Source organism: Pristiophorus japonicus, chromosome 5 (assembly GCF_044704955.1).
Source record: "Pristiophorus japonicus isolate sPriJap1 chromosome 5, sPriJap1.hap1, whole genome shotgun sequence".
Classification (NCBI taxonomy): domain Eukaryota; kingdom Metazoa; phylum Chordata; class Chondrichthyes; family Pristiophoridae; genus Pristiophorus; species Pristiophorus japonicus.
In genome coordinates this window covers 201,180,920-201,200,492 of record NC_091981.1, presented here as the reverse complement: position 1 = coordinate 201,200,492, position 19,573 = coordinate 201,180,920, and the positions used below count along the sequence as shown (strand labels likewise).

The 19,573-nt window shown below is 44.9% G+C and overlaps 1 protein-coding gene across 1 annotated transcript in view; it reads right to left on the bottom strand.

Moving 5' to 3' along the window:
• Positions 1 to 19,573, bottom strand: part of LOC139264561 (WW domain binding protein VOPP1-like) — an 82,002-nt gene that overhangs the window by 32,629 nt on the left and 29,800 nt on the right. The window contains exon 2 of the mRNA XM_070881222.1: positions 5,501 to 5,559. Coding sequence (XP_070737323.1) covers positions 5,501 to 5,559 — 59 coding nt within the window. The remainder of the gene's footprint in view (positions 1 to 5,500; positions 5,560 to 19,573) is intronic.

Genomic DNA, 19,573 nt, shown 5'->3' with positions numbered 1-19,573 from the left:
TTGTGGTCAGTTTCAAAAGCAGAATGACGGTGAACGCTGCTAATTTGTAGTCATCCAGACCGCAAATACTGTATCTTTCCATAGAATCATAGAATAGTACAGCACAGAAGGAGGCCATTCTGCCCATCAAGTCTGTGCCGGCTCTTCCAAAGAGCAATCCAGCTAGTCTCCACTCCTGCACTCTTTCTCCATATCCCTGCAATTTTTCTCCCAAGTATTTTTCCAATTTGCTTTTGAAGGCTACTATTGAATCTGTTTCCACCATCCTTTTAGGCAGCGCATTCCAAATTCTAACCACTTGTTGTATAAAAAAGCTGTTCCTCGCGTCACCTCTGGTTCTTTTGCCAATCACCTTAAATCTGTGCCTTCTAGTTATTAACCCATCAGCCACAGGAAACAGTTTCTCTATCTAAACCCATCATGATTTTAAACACCTATTAACTCTGCTGTAGCCTTCTCTGATCTAAGAAGAACAATCCCAACATCTCCAGTCTACAGTTGAGTTATCAGGTCTTCAGGAATTACCAGAGGCCACGGAGAAAATCTGAGAACCCATTCACTCAGAACCTTCTGAATAATATCGAGCAAAGGATTGACAGCTTCAAGATGAGTATCAACAAAGCCAATTGCTTTTCCTGGTTGTATTTTTATCCAGCATTTCCATGCAGGAGCAGCTAACACAAATCCTCCTTCAAGCATAACATGAGGGGAAAATGGGCTGCTCAATCACAATGACAAAGAGTTTTCTGTGTTGGCTGTAAGGAGATGCACTTGTAACAGGGCAAGGTGTTACCGCACTGCTGCTTTTCAAAGATGGACCATCTTTTTATAGCAAAGCAGTTTACCAAGTCAGCCACATAGTCTTTCAGCAGCTGTTATCTAAATTATGATAAGGTGTGCAAGACTGCTTGGTGTCCCCAACCCTTGAATTTGAGGACAAAAGACCAATTGTAAGGCTGGGGGCTCTTTTCTCTAGAAAAGAAAAGGCTGAGGAATGACCAAATTGAGGTCTTTAATATTACAAAAGGGTTTGATAGGGTAGACATAGAGATGTTTCCACTTCTAGGGGAATCCAAAATTAGGGGTCATAAATATAAGATAGACACTAATAAATCCAAAAAGGAATTGATGAGAAACTTCTTTACCCAGAGAGTGGTTTGAATGTGGAACTTGCTACCAGATGAAGTAGTTGAGGCGAATAGTTTAGATGCATTTAAGGGGAAGCTAGATAAGTGCATGAGGGAGAAAGCAATAGAAGGTTATGATGATAGGGTTAGATAAAGAGGGTTGGGAGGAGGATAAACATCAGCAGACCATTTAGGCAGTTTCTGTGCTTTATTTCAACGTAATGAGAAAAGTGACAAAATATATGGGCCCAAGTTACCCGAATTTTTAAAAATGGCGCACACTCACCTGGACGTCCTTTTCTTTTGGCCCCTCGACGCTTGAAAATAAAAATCCAAAGTTTTCTTCAATCATACGCAGCTTCTGGCGCCGGCACTACCCGAGTCAATCTCGCAGGGCAGGGCATATGAAACGCACAGAGCATGCGCTCAAATCCCCCCCCCCCAAAAACGACCAACTAAAAAAAAAATCACTTTGCGCACCTCTTCGGGGAGCTCCTTTGGCTGATACCAGCTGCCGAAGTCACTCCAGTAGCAGTCAACACAAAGCTTGGATTTCTTTTAATTGGATTTCGGAGCATTAATGGCAAGTTTTCTTTTTTCGTATTTAATTTTTAAGCTGCATAAATTTGATATAAAATAGCATTGGAGGGCCTTCGGCTGGGGATTGGAGCGGGCCAGCGTGGATTTCTGTAACTGCAGGTAAGGTTTTTTCCTACGGTGTTTCTAGGGTCTGTACGTGATTTTAAAAATATCGTTGATGAGGAAAGTTGGTCTAACGGCCCGAAATGCACGCAAGGTACTTTTTAAACATACACCAGCAGCAGAATGTATGGCGCCAAACATTCTGCGTGGTCGTCGACGCCGGCGCCCCAATATTGGGGAATCTTTGAACTAAACTTCAGCACCAGAAAATCGCTGGCTGCCATTTGGGCATATTCCCAGTAGTGACAAATGTGTATTTTGTGCCAACTAGTTAGAATTTCAAATGATTTCAGCAGTCAGTTGTTGTTCTTACTGATTGATGTTTGACACATTTTAAAATTAATATCTTCGCTTTAAATCCTCCATACTGTGCATTATTTCCCTGTTGCCAATAGCAGACCTCTGCAAGTGTTGGTCTGCAGTCTTAGCCATTAGAAGTGCCCGAGGGCTTGCCTTCTGATTTCTCTTCCCATGGAGAATGTTCTCCCCATGCCTTTAGTGCCCTTCGTTTACTTGCTATTTCCACAACCTGATTAACATTCAACACATGCCAAAATGGAAGCATAGGATAAAACCTCATGCCACACCACTCTGATATATTAGATTGGTTCCCTACCTAAACCTCTCCACCTCTCTTTCCTCCTTTAAGACGCTCCTTAAAACCTAACTCTTTAACCAAGCCTTTGGTCACCTGCCCTAATTTTTCCTTATGTGGCTTGGTGTCAATTTTTTTTGACTTATAATGCTCCTGTGATGCGCCTTGGTATGTTTTACTAATGTTAAAGGCGCTATATAAATACAAGTTGTTGTTGGTGCTGCATCTTGATGCCTTGTCAATCCTTATACCCAGGTTCATTTGAGGGTTTTCAATACAAGTGTCAATTAGAGACATCAAGCAAAAAAGCTAGAGATGTAACATCTGCAGAAAAAAAATTATATTTATTAGTATGGAATCCTCTGGATCATCTGCACATCCACCCAGAATTCTAGGATAGGGATTGTTACTAGGATTATCTGTGCAAAACTGGGGAATTAACACTGCTCCAGGACAGTTTAAATATAGACTCACAAAAAGTATAGGCTAGGCATTGCCATCTGGAGAATTTATATATAGGCCTACAAAACAAGAGACATCAACTACTAGGATCACTGGACAGACTTAATAGTTACTGTCCACCCAGAGAACAGAAATTTGTGCCAAAGTTGGTCAGGGTATTTTTGTGCAGGTAAATTCAACAAGCCCGCACTCCAAGCATTGCGCACAGATCTGAGAAAGAGATATAACACTGCTACTCAAATTCTGTTTCATGTTCCCTTCAAGTACAGCTCAATACTGGGAGCACTGTATTATTTTGCGGATGTGTGCTCATCTAGAGGAGGGGAACAAAAATGTAATGGAACACAAGTTTGCTTTGCCTGAGGCAGCTCAGGTATGACAATATTTTGACAATGTACTTCAATCTAGGCCAAGATGCAAACTCTGTCCTGAAGCACATTCCCATTTCTTGTACACTATCATTCCCTTTGAACCAGGTGAATTGATATATTAGCATTATTGTCTGACTGCGCTGAATTTAAACCAGTCTTGAAGTAACTCTCAATATGCTGTTTTAATTTGGAGCACAGGATTTTGGATAGTCTCAATAAATTAAAGTTTGATCCTTAAATAATTTGATATCAATTGTTTCTACTTTTAAATTGGTTAACTTCATAACTACCTTCAGATTTCCAAAACTAGGTGTAGGCCCTCCCAGTAAAATTATTTTTTAATTAGATTTTCTGAAGAAGGTTCAGTAAACATTGCACAATTCCTTCTGAAAAGGAATCAAGGCTAATAGGGGTTGTACAATTAACTTCAGTGTCCTGGGCTTGGTTTGGGGGGAGGGGGGGGTTAAATCAAGCAAGAAATTATAGACATTTTGATACAATTTGGCCTATCAAGTCTGGATCAAAGATATCATTAGTATCATCTCCTACCAAAGGTACCCTGTTTTCCTGCTCTTATTGTAATATTAAAGACACCTATCCTGATCACTATCCAGGGTGTGGATATTAGGAGGCCAGGATCAGGCTCAACAATTATGTTCAACCAGGCTGAATAGCTTACTTGCACTTACATAAAGAATGGCAACTTAGGAGATACTGCAGGTTACCAGCATCAGTGGGACCCAACCTAACATGCGTTAGCTCCTTCAGTCGAGGGTGGGAAGTGAGGGGTGGGGGGGGTGTCGGGGTTAGAAAAGAAAGAGACCTGGGGGAACTGAGGGCAGAGGAAGAGAAATAATTGGGAGGGAACACAAATTGGCTTTAAATTAAATTGACATTTTTGAAATCTAACTTTTACACCTTGAGAAACAAAGTTCATAGAATCATAGCATGGTTACAGCATAGGAGGAGAACATTTGGCCCATCATGCCCATGCCAGCTTTCTGCAAGAGCACTTCAGCTCGTCCCACTCCCCCACCCTTTCTCCATAGCCCTGCAATTTTTTTTCCCTTCAGGTACTTATCCAAATCCCTTTTGAAAGCCACGATTGAATCTGCCTACACCACCCTTTCAGGCAGTGCATTCCAGATCCTAACCACTCACTGCATAAGAATGTTTTTCCTCATGTAGCCTATGGTTCTTCTGCCAATCACCTTAAATCTGTGTCCTCTGGTTCCGCCAATGGGAACAGTTTCTCTCTATCTAATCAGTCTAGACCCCTCATGATTTTGAATACCTCTATCAAATCTCCTCCCAACCTTCTCTGCTCTAAGGAGAACAACTCCAGCTTCTCCAGTCTCTCCATGTAACTGAAGTCCCTCATCCCTGGAATCATTCTTGTTAATCTTTTCTGCACCCTCTCTAAGGCCTTCACATCCTTCCTAAAGTGCGGTGCCCAGAATTGGACACAATACTCCAGTTAAGGCCGAACCAATGTTTATAAAGGTTCTTTATAACATCCTTGCTTTTGTATTCTATCCCTCTATTTATGAAGCCCAGGATCCCATATACTTTTTTAACCGCTTTCTCAACCTGCCCTGCCACCTTCAACAATTTGTGCACATATACCCCCAGGTCTTTCTGTTCATGCACCCCCTTTAGAATTGTAAAGTTGTTCCCTCTTATAAATATTATAATGTGGAAATATCAGAGATTCACTTGGAATTGCTCATTTCACTATCTCAGCTGCATTGAAGGAGAGAAAATTTCAGGTAGAGCTGGCCTCAGTGGCTGTCATTCACATCTTTGTAATCAGCTCAGAACAATGTTGCCAGAGGGTCAGGTCTTGATGCTACTCCTCTTGGGTACTGCTGTGTGGTCCTGGGAGACGTGAGGAATCAGGGAAGAACAGAGGAATTTAATAATCTCCCAACATAGTAGTATTTTGTCTTTCATTTTTCTGTTACCAAAGCTCTAGATCTTTGGAGATCAGTTTAGGTTGCTGCTGTTGATAGAAACAAACATTTGATCTATTTTCCAATTCAAATTAAGCTTAACGTATGTGAAAATGTCAGGAATTGCTGAGGAACAAGTTAATTGGAACAGGCCAATCTGACGTTGATCTCTCTAAATAGTGCATTTGTGACCGTTGCACTCGGAAGCATTAATAGAGTAAAACAATGTTATTCAACAGTTGATATGCTCCATTACATGTATTATTAAACTTCTCATTAAAGAGTACTTACATAAAATAAGTGGGATATCCTGCATCCACATACCAGCAGTATTTTTTGGCCGCTGTACTCTGAGGAAATAAAGAGATCACTGTTGGTCAGTAATTGCAATGGCATATTCACTTAATCACTGAAACCTAAATCTAATCCCGTGGCTTGCCATGGTCTCTCGCAGCCAACAGGTTTAGGAGGGCAGTAGTATTTGTGCATCCAAACAAGACTTTTTCAATGTTAAAGGCGCTATAGAAATGCAAGTTGTTATTTCAAACTGTTCATTATGCATTCCATGTACTTAACATGGGAGGAAAATAAGCTATAACTAGCAGAGACCTGCAAAACATTTGCGGTCAAATTAGTATCTTTATTGCAACAGTACTTGTTTAGACTGTCATCATCTTTGTATATAGAATCAACGTTTATGCCCTCCCCCACTCTGTCTTTCTCTCTCTCTCTCCCCGTCCCATCTTCTCTCTCCCCCTCCCACCTTCCCTCCCTCTCCCAACCGTTCCTTCCCTCTCGCAGCTCCTCAGAAACGCCCGGGAAAGCCCTGCCCCCCCCCCCCCCCCCTGTACCCCTGCCTATTGGCCCAGACACATCCACTGCAGCCTGGTTGGTTTGTGAGTATTTCTCTTTGTTTTAAAACCTTGGGCATGGGTGTAAATTAAGAGCTGCAATTAAAAAAGTAAACAGATAAGTGATATTTCTAATCTAAAAAAACTCATTAATTAAATCAGCAGATTGCTTAGTAGCTGCTGGGTGTGTTTTGCTAAATTTCAGAGTTTATTTCTGCTCGATAGTTCAGAGTCTATTAACTAGAGGCATGGCAGGGCAGCTCAGTCCCGTGGAACTTGAACGGCGGCTGGAGTAACTGCGGTGCATCAGAGAGACTGAGAATTTTGTGAATAGCATGTTTCAGGAGGTGGTCACCCCGCAACTCAAGTGTGCAGGCAGAGAGGAAGTAGGAGACCACCAGACAGAAGCAGTACTTGGCAGGTAGTGCAGGCGTCCCCAGAATCTATCTCGCTCTCCAACCAGTATTCTGTTCTGAGTACTGGTGAGGGTGATGGTGCCTCTGGGGAGTGCAGTCAGAGCCAAGTCCATGGCACTACGGGTGACTCATCTGCACTGGGGGAGGGGGGGGGGCAGGAAGAAGAATGGAAGAGCAATAGTGTTACAGGATTCAATAGTCAGGGGAATGGAATGATGTTTCTGTGTCCGCAGAAATGACTCCAGGATGGTAAGTTGCCTCCCTGGTGCCAGGGTCAATGATGTCAACGAGCGGTTGCAAGACATTCTGGGGGGGGTGGGAAGGAGGAAAGAGGGAGAACAGCCAGAGGTCGTGGTCCATACGACATAGGCAGAAAGAGGTTTTCCTCACAGGGGGATTTGCTAGTGCTGTTGGGGAGGGTTTAAATTAGCTTGGCAGGGGGATGAGAACCAGAGAATAGTTTCAGTGGGGAGAGAAGCAAAGCTGGAATTGGGCAGCAGAGAAGTAGAAGTCGAAAATGAATTTGGAAGACCGAGGAAACAAGGATTGGAAAATAGACAACAGGGGAGTTTGGCAATACTAAATGGGATAGACTTCAATGCAAGGAGTATAGGAAATAAGGCATATGAGCTGAGAGCACAAATTGACACTTGGGAGTACGATATTATAGCTATTACTGAGACATGGCTGAAAGAAGGGCAGGTATGGCAGCTCACCATTCCTGGTTTTGGGGAATAAAGAGGGGCAGGTGGAAGGGGTATCAGTGGGAGAGCATTTTGGTGCTAGTGATCATAATTCAGTAAGATTTAGGGTAGTTATGCAAAAGGATAAAGGGGGATCAGGAATAAAAGTTCTCAATTGGGGGTAAAGCCAATTTTGCTGAGCCGAGATGGGATTTGGCCAAAGTGGACTGGAAACAGCTACTTGATGGTAAATCAATGTCAGAGCAGTGTGAGGCATTCAAAGAGGAGATCCTGAGGGTACAGAGCAAGTATGTTACCTTAAAAAAAAAACATATCTAGAGCCCTTCGATGTCAAGGGACATAAAGGGTAAGATAAAGAAAAAAAAGAAAGCATATGACAGATACCGAGAACTCAACACTGCAGAAACTCTAGGAGTATAAGAAGTTGCAGGGGTGCAATTAAAAATGATAGCAGGAAAGCAAAGAGAGCATGAAAGAGTGTTGGCAAGTAAAATCAGGGAAAACCCAAAGATGTTTAATAAATACATTAAGAGCAAGAGGATAACTAGAGAAAGAGTGAGGCATATTAGAGACCATAAAGGAAATGTGTGTGTGGAGGCGGAAGACGTGGGTAGGATTCTTAATGAATACTTTGCATTCGTTTTCACAAAAGAGAAGGGCAATGCAGACTTTGCAACGAGGGAGGAGGAGTATGAAATATTAGACGAGATAAACATTGCGAGACAAGAAGTATTAAGGGGCTTAGCAGCTTTGAAAGTGGATAAATCCCCAGGCCCAGATGAAATGTATCCCAGGTTGTTAAGTGAAGCAAAAGAGGAAATAGCAGAGGCTCTGACCATCATTTTCCAATCCTCTCTGGCTATAGGTGCGGTGCCAGAGGACTGGAGGACTGCTAATGTTGTACGTTTGTGTCATGTATGTAACCAGCATACTACTGTAACCCTTATACAATTGTAACTCTCATGTAACCACTACATTACTGTACATATTTATTAGAAATGCACACCTTGACCACAGGGGGTGTACTTGTGGGAGACACTCCTTACTTGGAGATTCAGGTATATAAGGGGAGATCCCTCGCAAGGCCAGCACTCCTTGGTCCAGGCAATAAAGGTGAAGGTCACAGAGTGACTGTATCTGCAGTACATGCCTTGTGTGATTATGTTTAAGAGTTAAGAACTCAACACCTGGCGACGGGAAATGGGAATCACTGAACCCAGAGGATGGTCACCGGTAACTCAGAGGAACGTTACTGTGTGGGTGAAGACTGGGACGATTTTGTGGAGAGACTCCAGCAGACCTTTGTCACGAAGGACTGGCTGGAAGAGGATGCGGCTGATAAGCGGAGGGCACATCTACTAACAAGCTGTGGGACAAAAACATACGCGCTGATGAAGGACCTGTTCACACCCACAAACCGGCCAACAAGTCTTTTGAAGAGCTCAGCCAGCTGATCAGCGAACACTTAAAACCGGCGAGCAGCATACACATGGCCCGTCACCGGTTCTACACACACCGACGTCGGGAAGGGCAAAACATCTCGGACTTCGTGGCAGACTTGCGGCGCTTGGCCAGCCTCTAAGTTCTCAGACGCCTGCAGGGGGGAGATGTTAAGGGATTTTTTCATTGAGGGCATTAGCCATGCCGGGATCTTCAGGAAGCTCATAGAGACCAAGGACTTAACTCTAGAAGAGGCAGCATTGATAGTTCATAGCCAGGGAAGAAGAGACCAAGCTAACTTACGCAAGTAGTTCTGGGTCCAACATGGCGACGGACCAAGGAATTAACGTGATAAACGCGGCTCAAGATCTCGCAGTCAGGCAAAGGCATTTTGAAACTGCCCAAGCTGAAACCGACTCTAAGATGGGCCCCGACAGGGACAATGGAGGGGAGCGGCAATTCATGCCATGAAGGGGACCATTAACACACACCATCAGAGTGTTTAGAAACAACCAAGGGAACAATCAGAGAGGAATGCCTGCTAACAATCCTTTTGTGAACAACGATCTCAGCCAATGCTGGAGATGCGGGGGCAGACATTATGCGAAAAGCTGCAAATTTCAGCACTTCGTCTGTATGAATTGTAATGCCAGAGGGCATTTGGCAAGGGTTTACACACAGCCGGTAGCGAGGCTAATCTATGAAACAGAGGAATCAGGTGAGGGGCTTGCAGTGCAGGACAATGCCTGGGGTAAAGCCATGGATGCTGAAGTTCAGCGGGTTCATGTGGCTGACGTCCACAGCTCATACACCAAAACGCCACCCATGATGATGAAAGTTTTATTAAAAGGCATGGAGCTGGACACGGGAGCTAGCCAGTCCCTCATGAGTGCACAACAATTTGAGAAACTATGGCCACACAGAGCTAGCAGGTCCAAACCAGAACGAATTAATACGCAGCTACAGATGTACACCCAAGAGATCATTCCAGTGCTAGGCAGTGCAAACGTGGTGGTAACACACAATGGGTCACAGAACCGGCTGCCACTCTGGATTGTTCCAGGGAATGGCCCCGCGCTTTTGGGAAGGAGCTGGCTAGCCGAGATGAACTGGAAATGGGGAGATGTGCACGCCATTTCATCTGTGGAGCGAAGCTCATGCTCACAGGTACTACAAAAATTCGGCTCACTGTTTCAACCCGGTGTCGGAACGTTCAAGGGCATCACCCCGGACGCCAGACCAGTGCACCACAAAGCCAGAGTGTGCCGTCCGTGATACATGAGAAAATTGAGAGAGTGAACTGGACATGCTGCTCAGAGAGGGCATAATTTCGCCCGTTGAATTCAGTGACTGGGCAAGTCCCATTGTTCCTGTCCTTAAAGCGGATGGCTCGATTAGGGTCTGCGGTGACTACAAAGCCACCATCACCCGGTTCTGTGCTGGGGCCCCAGCTGTTTCCATTGTACATTAATGATTTAGATGAGGGGATTAAATGTAGTATCTCCAAATTTGCAAATGACACTAACTTGGCTGGCAGTGTGAGCTGCGAGGAGGATGCTATGAGGCTGCAGAGTGACTTGGTTAGGTGAGTGGGCAAATGCATGGTAGATGAAGTATAATGTGGATAAATGTGAGGTTATCCACTTTGGTGGTAAAAACAGAGAGACAGACTATTAACTGAATGGTGACAGATTAGGAAAAGGGGAGGTGCAACGAGACTTGGGTGTCATGGTACATCAGCCATTGAAGGTTGGCATGCAGGTACAGCAGGCGGTTAAGAAAGCAAATGGCATGTTGGCCTTCATAGCGAGAGGATTTGAGTACAGGGGCAGGGAGGTGTTATTACAGTTGTACAGGGCCTTGGTGAGGCCACACCTGGAGTATAGTGACAGTTTTGGTCTCCTAACTTGAGGAAGGACATTCTTGCTATTGAGGGAGTGCAGCGATGGCGGGACTGACATATCAAGAAAGACTGGATCAACTGGGCTTGTATTCACTGGAGTTCAGATGAATGAGAGGGGATCTCATAGAAACCTTTAAAAGTCTGACGGGTTTAGACAGGTTAGATGCAGGAAGAATGTTCCCAATGTTGGGGAAGTCCAGAACCAGGGGTCACAGTCTAAGGATAAGGGGTAAGCCATTTAGGACCGAGATGAGGAGAAACTTCTTCATCCAGAGAGTGGTGAACCTGTGGAATTTCTCTACCACAGAAAGTTGTTGAGGCCAATTCACTAAATATATTCAAAAAGGAGTTAGATGTAGTCCTTACTACTAGGGGAATCAAGGGGTATGGCGAGAAAGCAGGAATGGGATACTGAAGTTGCATGTTCAGCCATGAACTCATTGAATGGCGGTGCAGACTCGAAGGGCCGAATGGCCTACTCCTGCACCTATTTTCTATGTTTCTATGGGTGTCCCTGCAGGACCAATACCCGCTCCCGAGGGCAGAGGACCTTTTTGCCACGTTGGCAGGTGGCAAACTGTTCACTAAATTGGACCTCACTTCGGTCTACATGACTCAGGAACTGGCTGAAGAATCCAAGCTTCTGATCACCATCACGACGCACAAGGGTTTATTCATCTACAACAGGTGTCCTTTTGGCATTCGTTCGGCGGCCGCCATCGTTCAGAGAAACATGGAAAGCTTGTTGAAATCCATTCCCGGCACAATCGTATTCCAGGACGACATCCTAATAACGGGTCGAGACACCGAGGAACACCTCCACAACCTGGAGGAGATGCTACGCTGACTGGACCGGGTAGGCCTGCGGCTGAAGGCGGTCAAGTGTGTGTTTTTGGCCCCAGAGATCGAGTTTTTGGGCAGGAGGGTTGCCGCAGACGGGATTCGGCCTACAGAATCCAAAACGGAGGCGATCCTTCGTGCTCCCCGGCCTGGCAACACATCAGAGATGCGATCGTTCCTGGGACTATTTCGGGAACTTCCAGACGAACTTAAGTACATTGTTGGAGCTGTTACACGTGCTCCTGTGTAAGGGTTGCGAATGGTTTTGGGGGGACTGTCAAGAACGGGTTTCAACAGGGCGCGGAACCTGCTTTGTTCTAACAAACTGTTAACGCTGTAAAAAACTAGTTTTAACATGCGATGCATCATCATATGGGGTTGGGTGTGTGCTGCAGCAGGGTAATGGAGACGGACAACTCCAGCCGGTGGCTTATGCCTCCAGGTCGCTCTCCCAGGCAGAGCGTGGGTACAGTATGGTCGAAAAGGAAGCACTCGCTTGCGTTTATGGTGTAAAGAAAATGCACCAGTACCTTTTCGGCAGATCGTTCGAGTTGGAAACGGACCACAAGCCATTAACTTATCTGTTGTCCGACAGCAAGGCGGTCAATGCAAATGAATCAGCTCGCATACAGCTCTCATGCTGGCTGCATATGACTTCACCATACGGCACCGGCCAGGTACCGAAAACTGCACTGACGCGCTCAGCAGGCTTCCCCTGGCCACCACTGAGGGGGCGGAGGAGCAAAGCGCTGAGATGGTCATGGCCGTTGAGGCTTTTGACACCGCAGGCTCCCCCATCACAGCCTGCCAGATCAAACTCTGGACCAACAGGGACTCCCTCCTATCCATGATAAAGAAATGTGTCCTGATGGGGGATTGGGCGCCCACGCACGGGGCGTGCCCCGAGGAGGTCAGACCGTTTCAGAGATGGATGGATGAGCTCTCCATCCAAGCCGACTGCCTGCTATGGGGCAGCCGAGTAGTCATGCCCCAGAAGGGGAGGGAAGCATTCATCAGCGAACTCCTCAGCGAGCACCCTGGAATTGTGCTAATGAAGACAATTGCCCGGTCACATGTATGGTGGCCGGGGACTGACTCAGACCTGGAACACTGGGTTCGCAGGTGCACGACGTGTGCCCAGCTGGGCAACGCCCCCAGGGAGGCCCCGCTCAGCCAGTGGCCCTGGCCCACCAAGCCTTGGTCACGCATTCACGTGGACTATGCAGGCCCGTTCATGGGGAAAATGTTCTTGATAATTGTCGATGCATACTCGAAATGGATCGAGTGCATCATATTAAACTCGTGCACGACATCCATCACCGTGGAGAGCCTGCGCACGGTTTTCGCGACCCACGGCTTACCGGACATTCTGGTCAGTGACAATGGCCCGTGTTTCATCATCCATGAATTCCAGGAGTTTATGTCGGCTAATGGCATCAAACATGTCTGGACGGCGCCGTTCAAGCCGGCTTCCAATGGCCAGGCGGAACGTGCAGTCCAAGTCATAAAGCAAGACATGCTCCGCATCCAAGGATCCTCTCTGCAGTACCGCCAATCGCGCCTCCTGCTGGCCTATAGGTCCCGGCCGCACTCGCTCACGGGAGTCGGAACACCTCATGAAACGTACGCTCAAAACGCGGCTGTCCCTCATCCACCCAACCCTGGCAGACATTGTTGAGGGCAAGCGCCAGTCCCAAACCGAGTGCCACGATCGTAACTCAAGGGAGAGGTGTATAGAAATAGATGATCCGGTATTTGTACTTAACCATGCATTGGGACCCAAGTGGCTAGAGAGCACCGTAATTGGTAAAGAGGGAAACAGGGTCATAGTGGTCAGACTCAATAATGGGCAGATATGCCGCAAACATTTGGACCAAGTAAAGAAAAGGTTCAGCATAGACACCGATGAACATGAAGAGCATGAGATGTCAACCACACCACTGCCAGTGGTCGAGCAACAAGGACAATCACCAACATGCACAGTCCCTGTGGCCAGCCCGGACAGGCCGGAATCACCTCAGGTGACAGAAAAGCATGCCAAGGCTCAGCCACCAGAGCCGCAACTGCGGCGCTCCACGAGAGAGCATCGACCACCTGATAGACTTAACCTTTGAGTCAAAAAGACGTGAGGGGGGTGGTGATGTCATGTATGTAACCAGCATACTACTGTAACCCTCATGTAACCACTACATACTGTACATACTTACTAGAAATGCACACCTTGACCACAGGGGGTGTACTTGTGGGAGACACTCCTTACCTGGAGATTCAGGTATATAAGGGGAGGTCCCTCGCAGGGCCAGCATTTCTTGGTCCAGGCAATAAAGGTGAAGGTCACAGAGTGACTGTGTCTGCAGTATGTGCCTCGTGTGATTATGTTTAAGAGTTAAGGACTCAACAGTTTGTTTAAAAAGGGAGAAAGGAATAGACCGAGTAATTGCAGGCCAGTCAGCCTAACCTCAGTGGTGGGAGAATTATTGGGGAAAATCCTGAAGGACAGGATAAATCTTCATTTGGAAAGACATGGATTAATCAAGGACAGTCAGCAAGTAATTGTCAAGGAAAGGTCGTGTCTGACTAACTTGATTGAATTTTTCGAGGAGGTAACCAGGAGGGTCGATGAGGACAGTGCGTATAATGTAGTGTACATGGATTTTAGCAAAGCTTTTGATAAGGTCCCATATGGCAGACTGGTCACGAAAGTAAAAGCCCATGGGATCCAGGGCAAAGTGGCAAGTCGGATCCAAAACTGGTTCGGAGGTAGGAAGCAATGGGTAATGGTTGATGGCCGTTTTCGCAGCTGGAGGGCTGTATCCAGTGGGGTTCCGCAGGGCTGAGTGCTGGGTCCCTTGCTTTTTGTGGTATATATCAATGTCTTGGTCTTAAATGTTGGGGGTATGACTAAGAAGTTTGCAGATGACACTAAAATAGGCTGTGTGATTGACAATGAATAAGAAAGCTGTGGACTGCAGGAAGATATCAATGTACTGGTCAGGTGGGCAGAACAGTGGCAAATTAAATTCAATCCGGAGAACTGTGAGGTAATGCATTTGGGGAGGTCTAACAAGGCAAGGGAATGCAATGGTACAACACTCAAAAGTGTAGAGGAACAAAGGGACTTTGAAATGCAGGTCCACAGATCCCTAAAGGTAGCAGGTCAGGTAGATAAGGGGTTAAGAAGGCATATGGAATACTTGCCTTTATTAGTCGAGGCATGGAATACGAGAGCAAGGAGGTTAAGCTTGAACTGTATAAAACACTGATTAGGCCACAGCTGGAGTACTGTGTGCAATTCTGATCACCACATTACAGGAAAGATGTGATTGCACTGGAAAGGGTGCAGAGGAGATTTGCAAGAATGTTGCCTGGACTGGAGAATTTTGGCTATGAGGGAAGATTGGAGATGCTGGGTTGGTTTTCTTTGGAACAGAGGAGGCTAAAGGGAGACTTGATTGAGATGTAGAAAATTATGAGGGGCCTGGATAGAAAGGACCCGTTTCCCTTGGCAGAGGGGTCAAAAACCAGGGGGCATAGATTTAAAGTAATTGGGTGGAGGTTTAGAGGAGATATGAGGGGAAATTTCTTCACCCAGAAGGTGGTGGGGGTCTGGAACTCACTGCCTGAAAGGGTGGTAGAGGCAGAAACCCTCACCACATTTGAAAGATACTTGGAGGTGCACTTAAAATGCCATACCCTACATCACTACGAACCAAGAGCTGGAAAGTGGGATTAGGCTGGATAGCTCTTGGTCGGCTGGTGCAGACACGATGGGCTGAAATGGCCTCCTTCCGTACTGTAAGTTTCTATGATTCTCATTGGAGCAGATCAAGCATCAATCAAACTTTTAAAATTCGTGCCATCACACCCCACCCTGATTGATTGCAAGGCCGGGCAGGACCTGATCGCCCACTGATCAGTGCAACTGTCACTCAGTGCCACGTGCTCCCCGCCCCCGCTCCAGGACAGACAAAAACTGATTATTATTATTACAGATAGTTTCAAATGGGAATGAGAGGATACATATGTCCTGGGGCTCCATTGATATTGTTGTAACAAATTGTAATGTATTTTATTTCATAGCTTCCACAATAAATACAGCAAATTCATAACTGGTCAGTAAGCATTAGACAACGAAATATAGATAAGATTTTAGGACTGGAGTCCATTCGGTCTGCTGAAATGTTTGTTAACCCGTCTTTTTTTATGCTAACTAGCCTGCTGTGCATTTCCAGCATTTTCTGTCTGCAATTTCATATTCTTACATTTGCAGATTTTTGTTTTGTCTCAATCTTTTCATATTTTTCTTCGCGGCCACGGAAAATACTGGAAAACCAAAGGAATGCAATGTAAAATGTGTAGTCAACAGGAAAAATCTGATCATATGTGGGAACCTGATCATAATGATCCTCATTTCATGTACTTCCCAGCAGGAATCACTGAACAATGAATCCCAGCCTCAGGAGTGCCAATTATAGTTCCCCTACCGCTGCCTTGCCTGTTCCAGCCTCTTGGCACAAAGAAGAAACTAAACTAGAGATCCTCCTGCCATTTATGATTTAGCACCACAACAGGCAATGCATTTTCCCCCACTGAGCTAGTTAAGAGGTTCAAATTATATTAAAATGTATTTACTACTAATAGTGTTATATTGTAGATAGTGACTCTTTTCACCAATTCCCTCTCCACTGTGTGTGTGTCTGGGCTCCCAGCAACCACAGTAAAAATAATGTCAGCTGGTGCCATGACGTCATAGCACCTCCCTCCCATGCCTAACTGTTTATCTACAATCTCAGGACTTTGGCCACCATTATTTTAAAACCAAGAAGAGCAGGATAGGGCTTCTTTAATTCCAAACATCATTTAATGGCTTCTCTCCCACCAGTAGCTGTTACCTCAGGATTGTTCAACATAAATTAGCAAATGCACCATCACATGGTGTGCTTTGGCATGTTTTTATATCAGTAATTGCATATTTGTGCCTCTTCTTTTCTCAAGTAGGTTTGCAGCAGTGTCCTGACTCCTGTCCCTCACCAACACATCTAACTTTTCACCTGGAGCCAAGGCCTTGTTCTGCCACCTGCGGCTCAGTGGACAACAAATGTTTCCTGCTAAAACAGCACACGGATTATACCTATATGCACTAACACTGACCAGTGACCAACACCACCATCTTAGTGAACAAGTCAAATTCTGTTTTTATTAGCTAGGAATTCAAGATTTTTAACCAGCATTTTGGGAGGTCACTGTCACAATTCAATCTTGGTGGGGGTGGGATTACATTTCACAACTCAACTGGTTTGTAACGACTGAATAAATCAAAGCGTTCTCCCAACCCCCCACACGCCCCTAGATTACTGCAAATGATTTCAGGATCTAATTCTGCATTCTATTTGTCCATGAAAACTATTAATCAGTGGCCTTAGCAATGACAGATTTGTTTAGATTGTTTTCAATGTCAGAGCTGACTACACTGCTAAAATGTTAGCGACAATTATGATCTGTAACAGGGGCTGAGCTTGCAAACTCGTACAAGCAATTGGAGTGATGACCTTCATTAAGATGTGACATTTCTAAACCAAAATAAATGCCACTCCCAGTGAGTAATACTTACATGTGCATCAGTATGAATGAAAGGGCTCAAACAATGGCCCAGAATTTGCTGGAGCAGGACATCTCGTGGCGTACCCGGTTATTTAAGACTTTTTATATATTAAAATATAAAATCTCTGATAATTTACCAACTGTAGGAATGAGACTCCGTGGTTTCAATTGTTCCCTTTCTGTACCGGAGAGGTTGAGCGGCATTGCAGGAACATAAATCTCGTTGTCGTTAAAAAGGTACAAGTAGCAGCTCTAACTTTCTGCAACAAGGTTAATTGGCAATTAAAGCGCAAATGCAGCAATTTTTGAAACTCACATGGTGGTTGAGGGCAAGTTGCCGTTTTCACAAGGCTAATGGTGGAGCGGCGCAAATTGTCTAGCAACTTGTGGCAATTTGCAATACACGGGGTCTCTCTTCTTCACCACAAGCTGTTAAATGATTTACACATCAATAACAGCTTACACATTAAACTTGTTATTTTGACAGCAAATTCTGGTCCAATGTCTTTTTTTATTAAGAAGTTAGCATTTAAAGAGCATTATTGGCATACTTTTCCAATTACATCTTTCTCAATAAACAGTGAAAGGTCATAATTCATGTTGGGAAACATCAGCACAAGGAAATTACTATGGCTCTTTGGGCTTAATCTTCTCTCTTTAAAGATGATGCAAAGCAACCTAGGGGTGATTTTCCCCAGATACTTTAAGCACTAAAGAGTCACTGAGGTGGCCAAGATGGGGTCTTAAGATGCAAGGCCAGTTTAGCCCACGTTTAGCACAATATGCCATCTTGGTAAAGGAGTTGAAGCTTTCGCTAGTAACAGCCAACCGGAGGACAGTTAAGGGGCTGATTGCCACTTAAATTGCCTGCCCGAGCTCATTAAGGAGACTGCACAGCATTTTGGTGAATAGCACTTGAACTAACACCCTCTCCTAACAGCGACCAACTGATTGGGAGTAAACAAGTTGTTAGAGGAATTTGAGCGCTACTTAAAAGGTACATCATCTTTTGCTGTTCATTTGTTGCTGGAAGTTTGAAGAGGTCTTTTGAAACACATCGAGAAACTTTGTCAAGACTTCAACACTGCATCAATATTTATTCCTGAAATTCTGAGAACTTCACATAGAGAGTAAGTTCTGTGCTACTCTACCTGAAAGGAGTTACCAGGTGAAAGGAAGTTCTTGGTCATCAGCATCTTGCTAGGCGTCTCCCCTGGTCTACAGGAGGAATGGGAGGAGGACATGAGGCCAGGCAGAGCAGCACCAGATGCTGCAGGAGAGGGGAACAGGAAGGACAGGAGGATGGGGTGGACTCTGCCCCCTCCTGCAGGAACAGGACTTCCTTTCTCCTCTCGACCTCCAGTGCCTTGTCAGAGAACCTATGCACCCTCACACTCGGTCCCTGAGCCATTCTGAAATATACCACTGCGTCAACCAGCACACTCCACACATTCAATGGAAGTGGGTGCATGGAGTCCACGATACTGCTCCACAAAAATCTAATCAGTGCCAAGTGTGAAGCCTGCTTTAGCATCTCCAGGCAATTTCAAATTATAATAATCAGCAATTAGGACCAAAATTGCGTGCTAAAAACAGACGTTCAAAAAGGCGTGTCTTATTAGCACAGCACCCATTTAGCGTCTGTTTTCACCCCCTCACCAAAATAACCCCCCACGCAGCTTTAAGCTGCCCAGATTTGACATTTGTAAAACTGGAACATGTTTGCAAGTTCCACTTATTACTACTGATTTATCATGGCAAAAAGAAAATGATCATTTGCTGTGTTTCATTGTATAGTTGAAACCTTTACTCAATTCATTTTGCAATTTATGGTCCAAGGTCCATACCATTGTCAAACAGGCGAGAGATGCTGGGGTTGGGATCTTGACAGCATACATAGCCTTCCCTGAATCCAGTGTGATCGAGGGATAGGAGGAGGAGGCACTTCAACCCAGAGTATTAAACATGTGACCAATACCATAGCACATCACTGGTGCATATTAAAGTATGCACCTCATTTAAAAGGTACAGCTTGCTTATGAATTGATTTTTACCCCCTACATGCGGCATTGGGATCTCAGTTAACAGTCTTGGCACCATGTGAAGACAAGCCACAAATTGGGAGAAAGTGAAAAAGAGGGGGAAATCAACAGTGTCTTTGACAATGGCCTAATAACCGCTCAGCTAGGATATGGTGTGTGGCATAGCATGAGGAATTAGAATAATATACAAGACAATTACAAAAACAAATTTCCTGTTATTTTTAAATGTGTATTTCCAGGCACAGAATATGCTAACGTGCATTCTTAGCAGTCAACACCATCCTCCAGCATGCTGTCTATAAGAACTGGAGACAGAAATGTCAGACCTTGGAAAATACATCAAGTTACAATTGGCATTGATCCATGGTCCAGTTTGTATCTATTCATGGACTTTGACCCCTACCCTCAGCATAGACTAATTCTACATTCAAAAGTCAATTTTTTAAATATAACGCTAGCAATATTAATGTGTTACACCAACACGATCAGCATTAGTTGTGATTTATCAGAGCAAGGACAGCTGATCCAACTCTAATGCAAGTTTGTTTACATTGTGCTATTAACTCT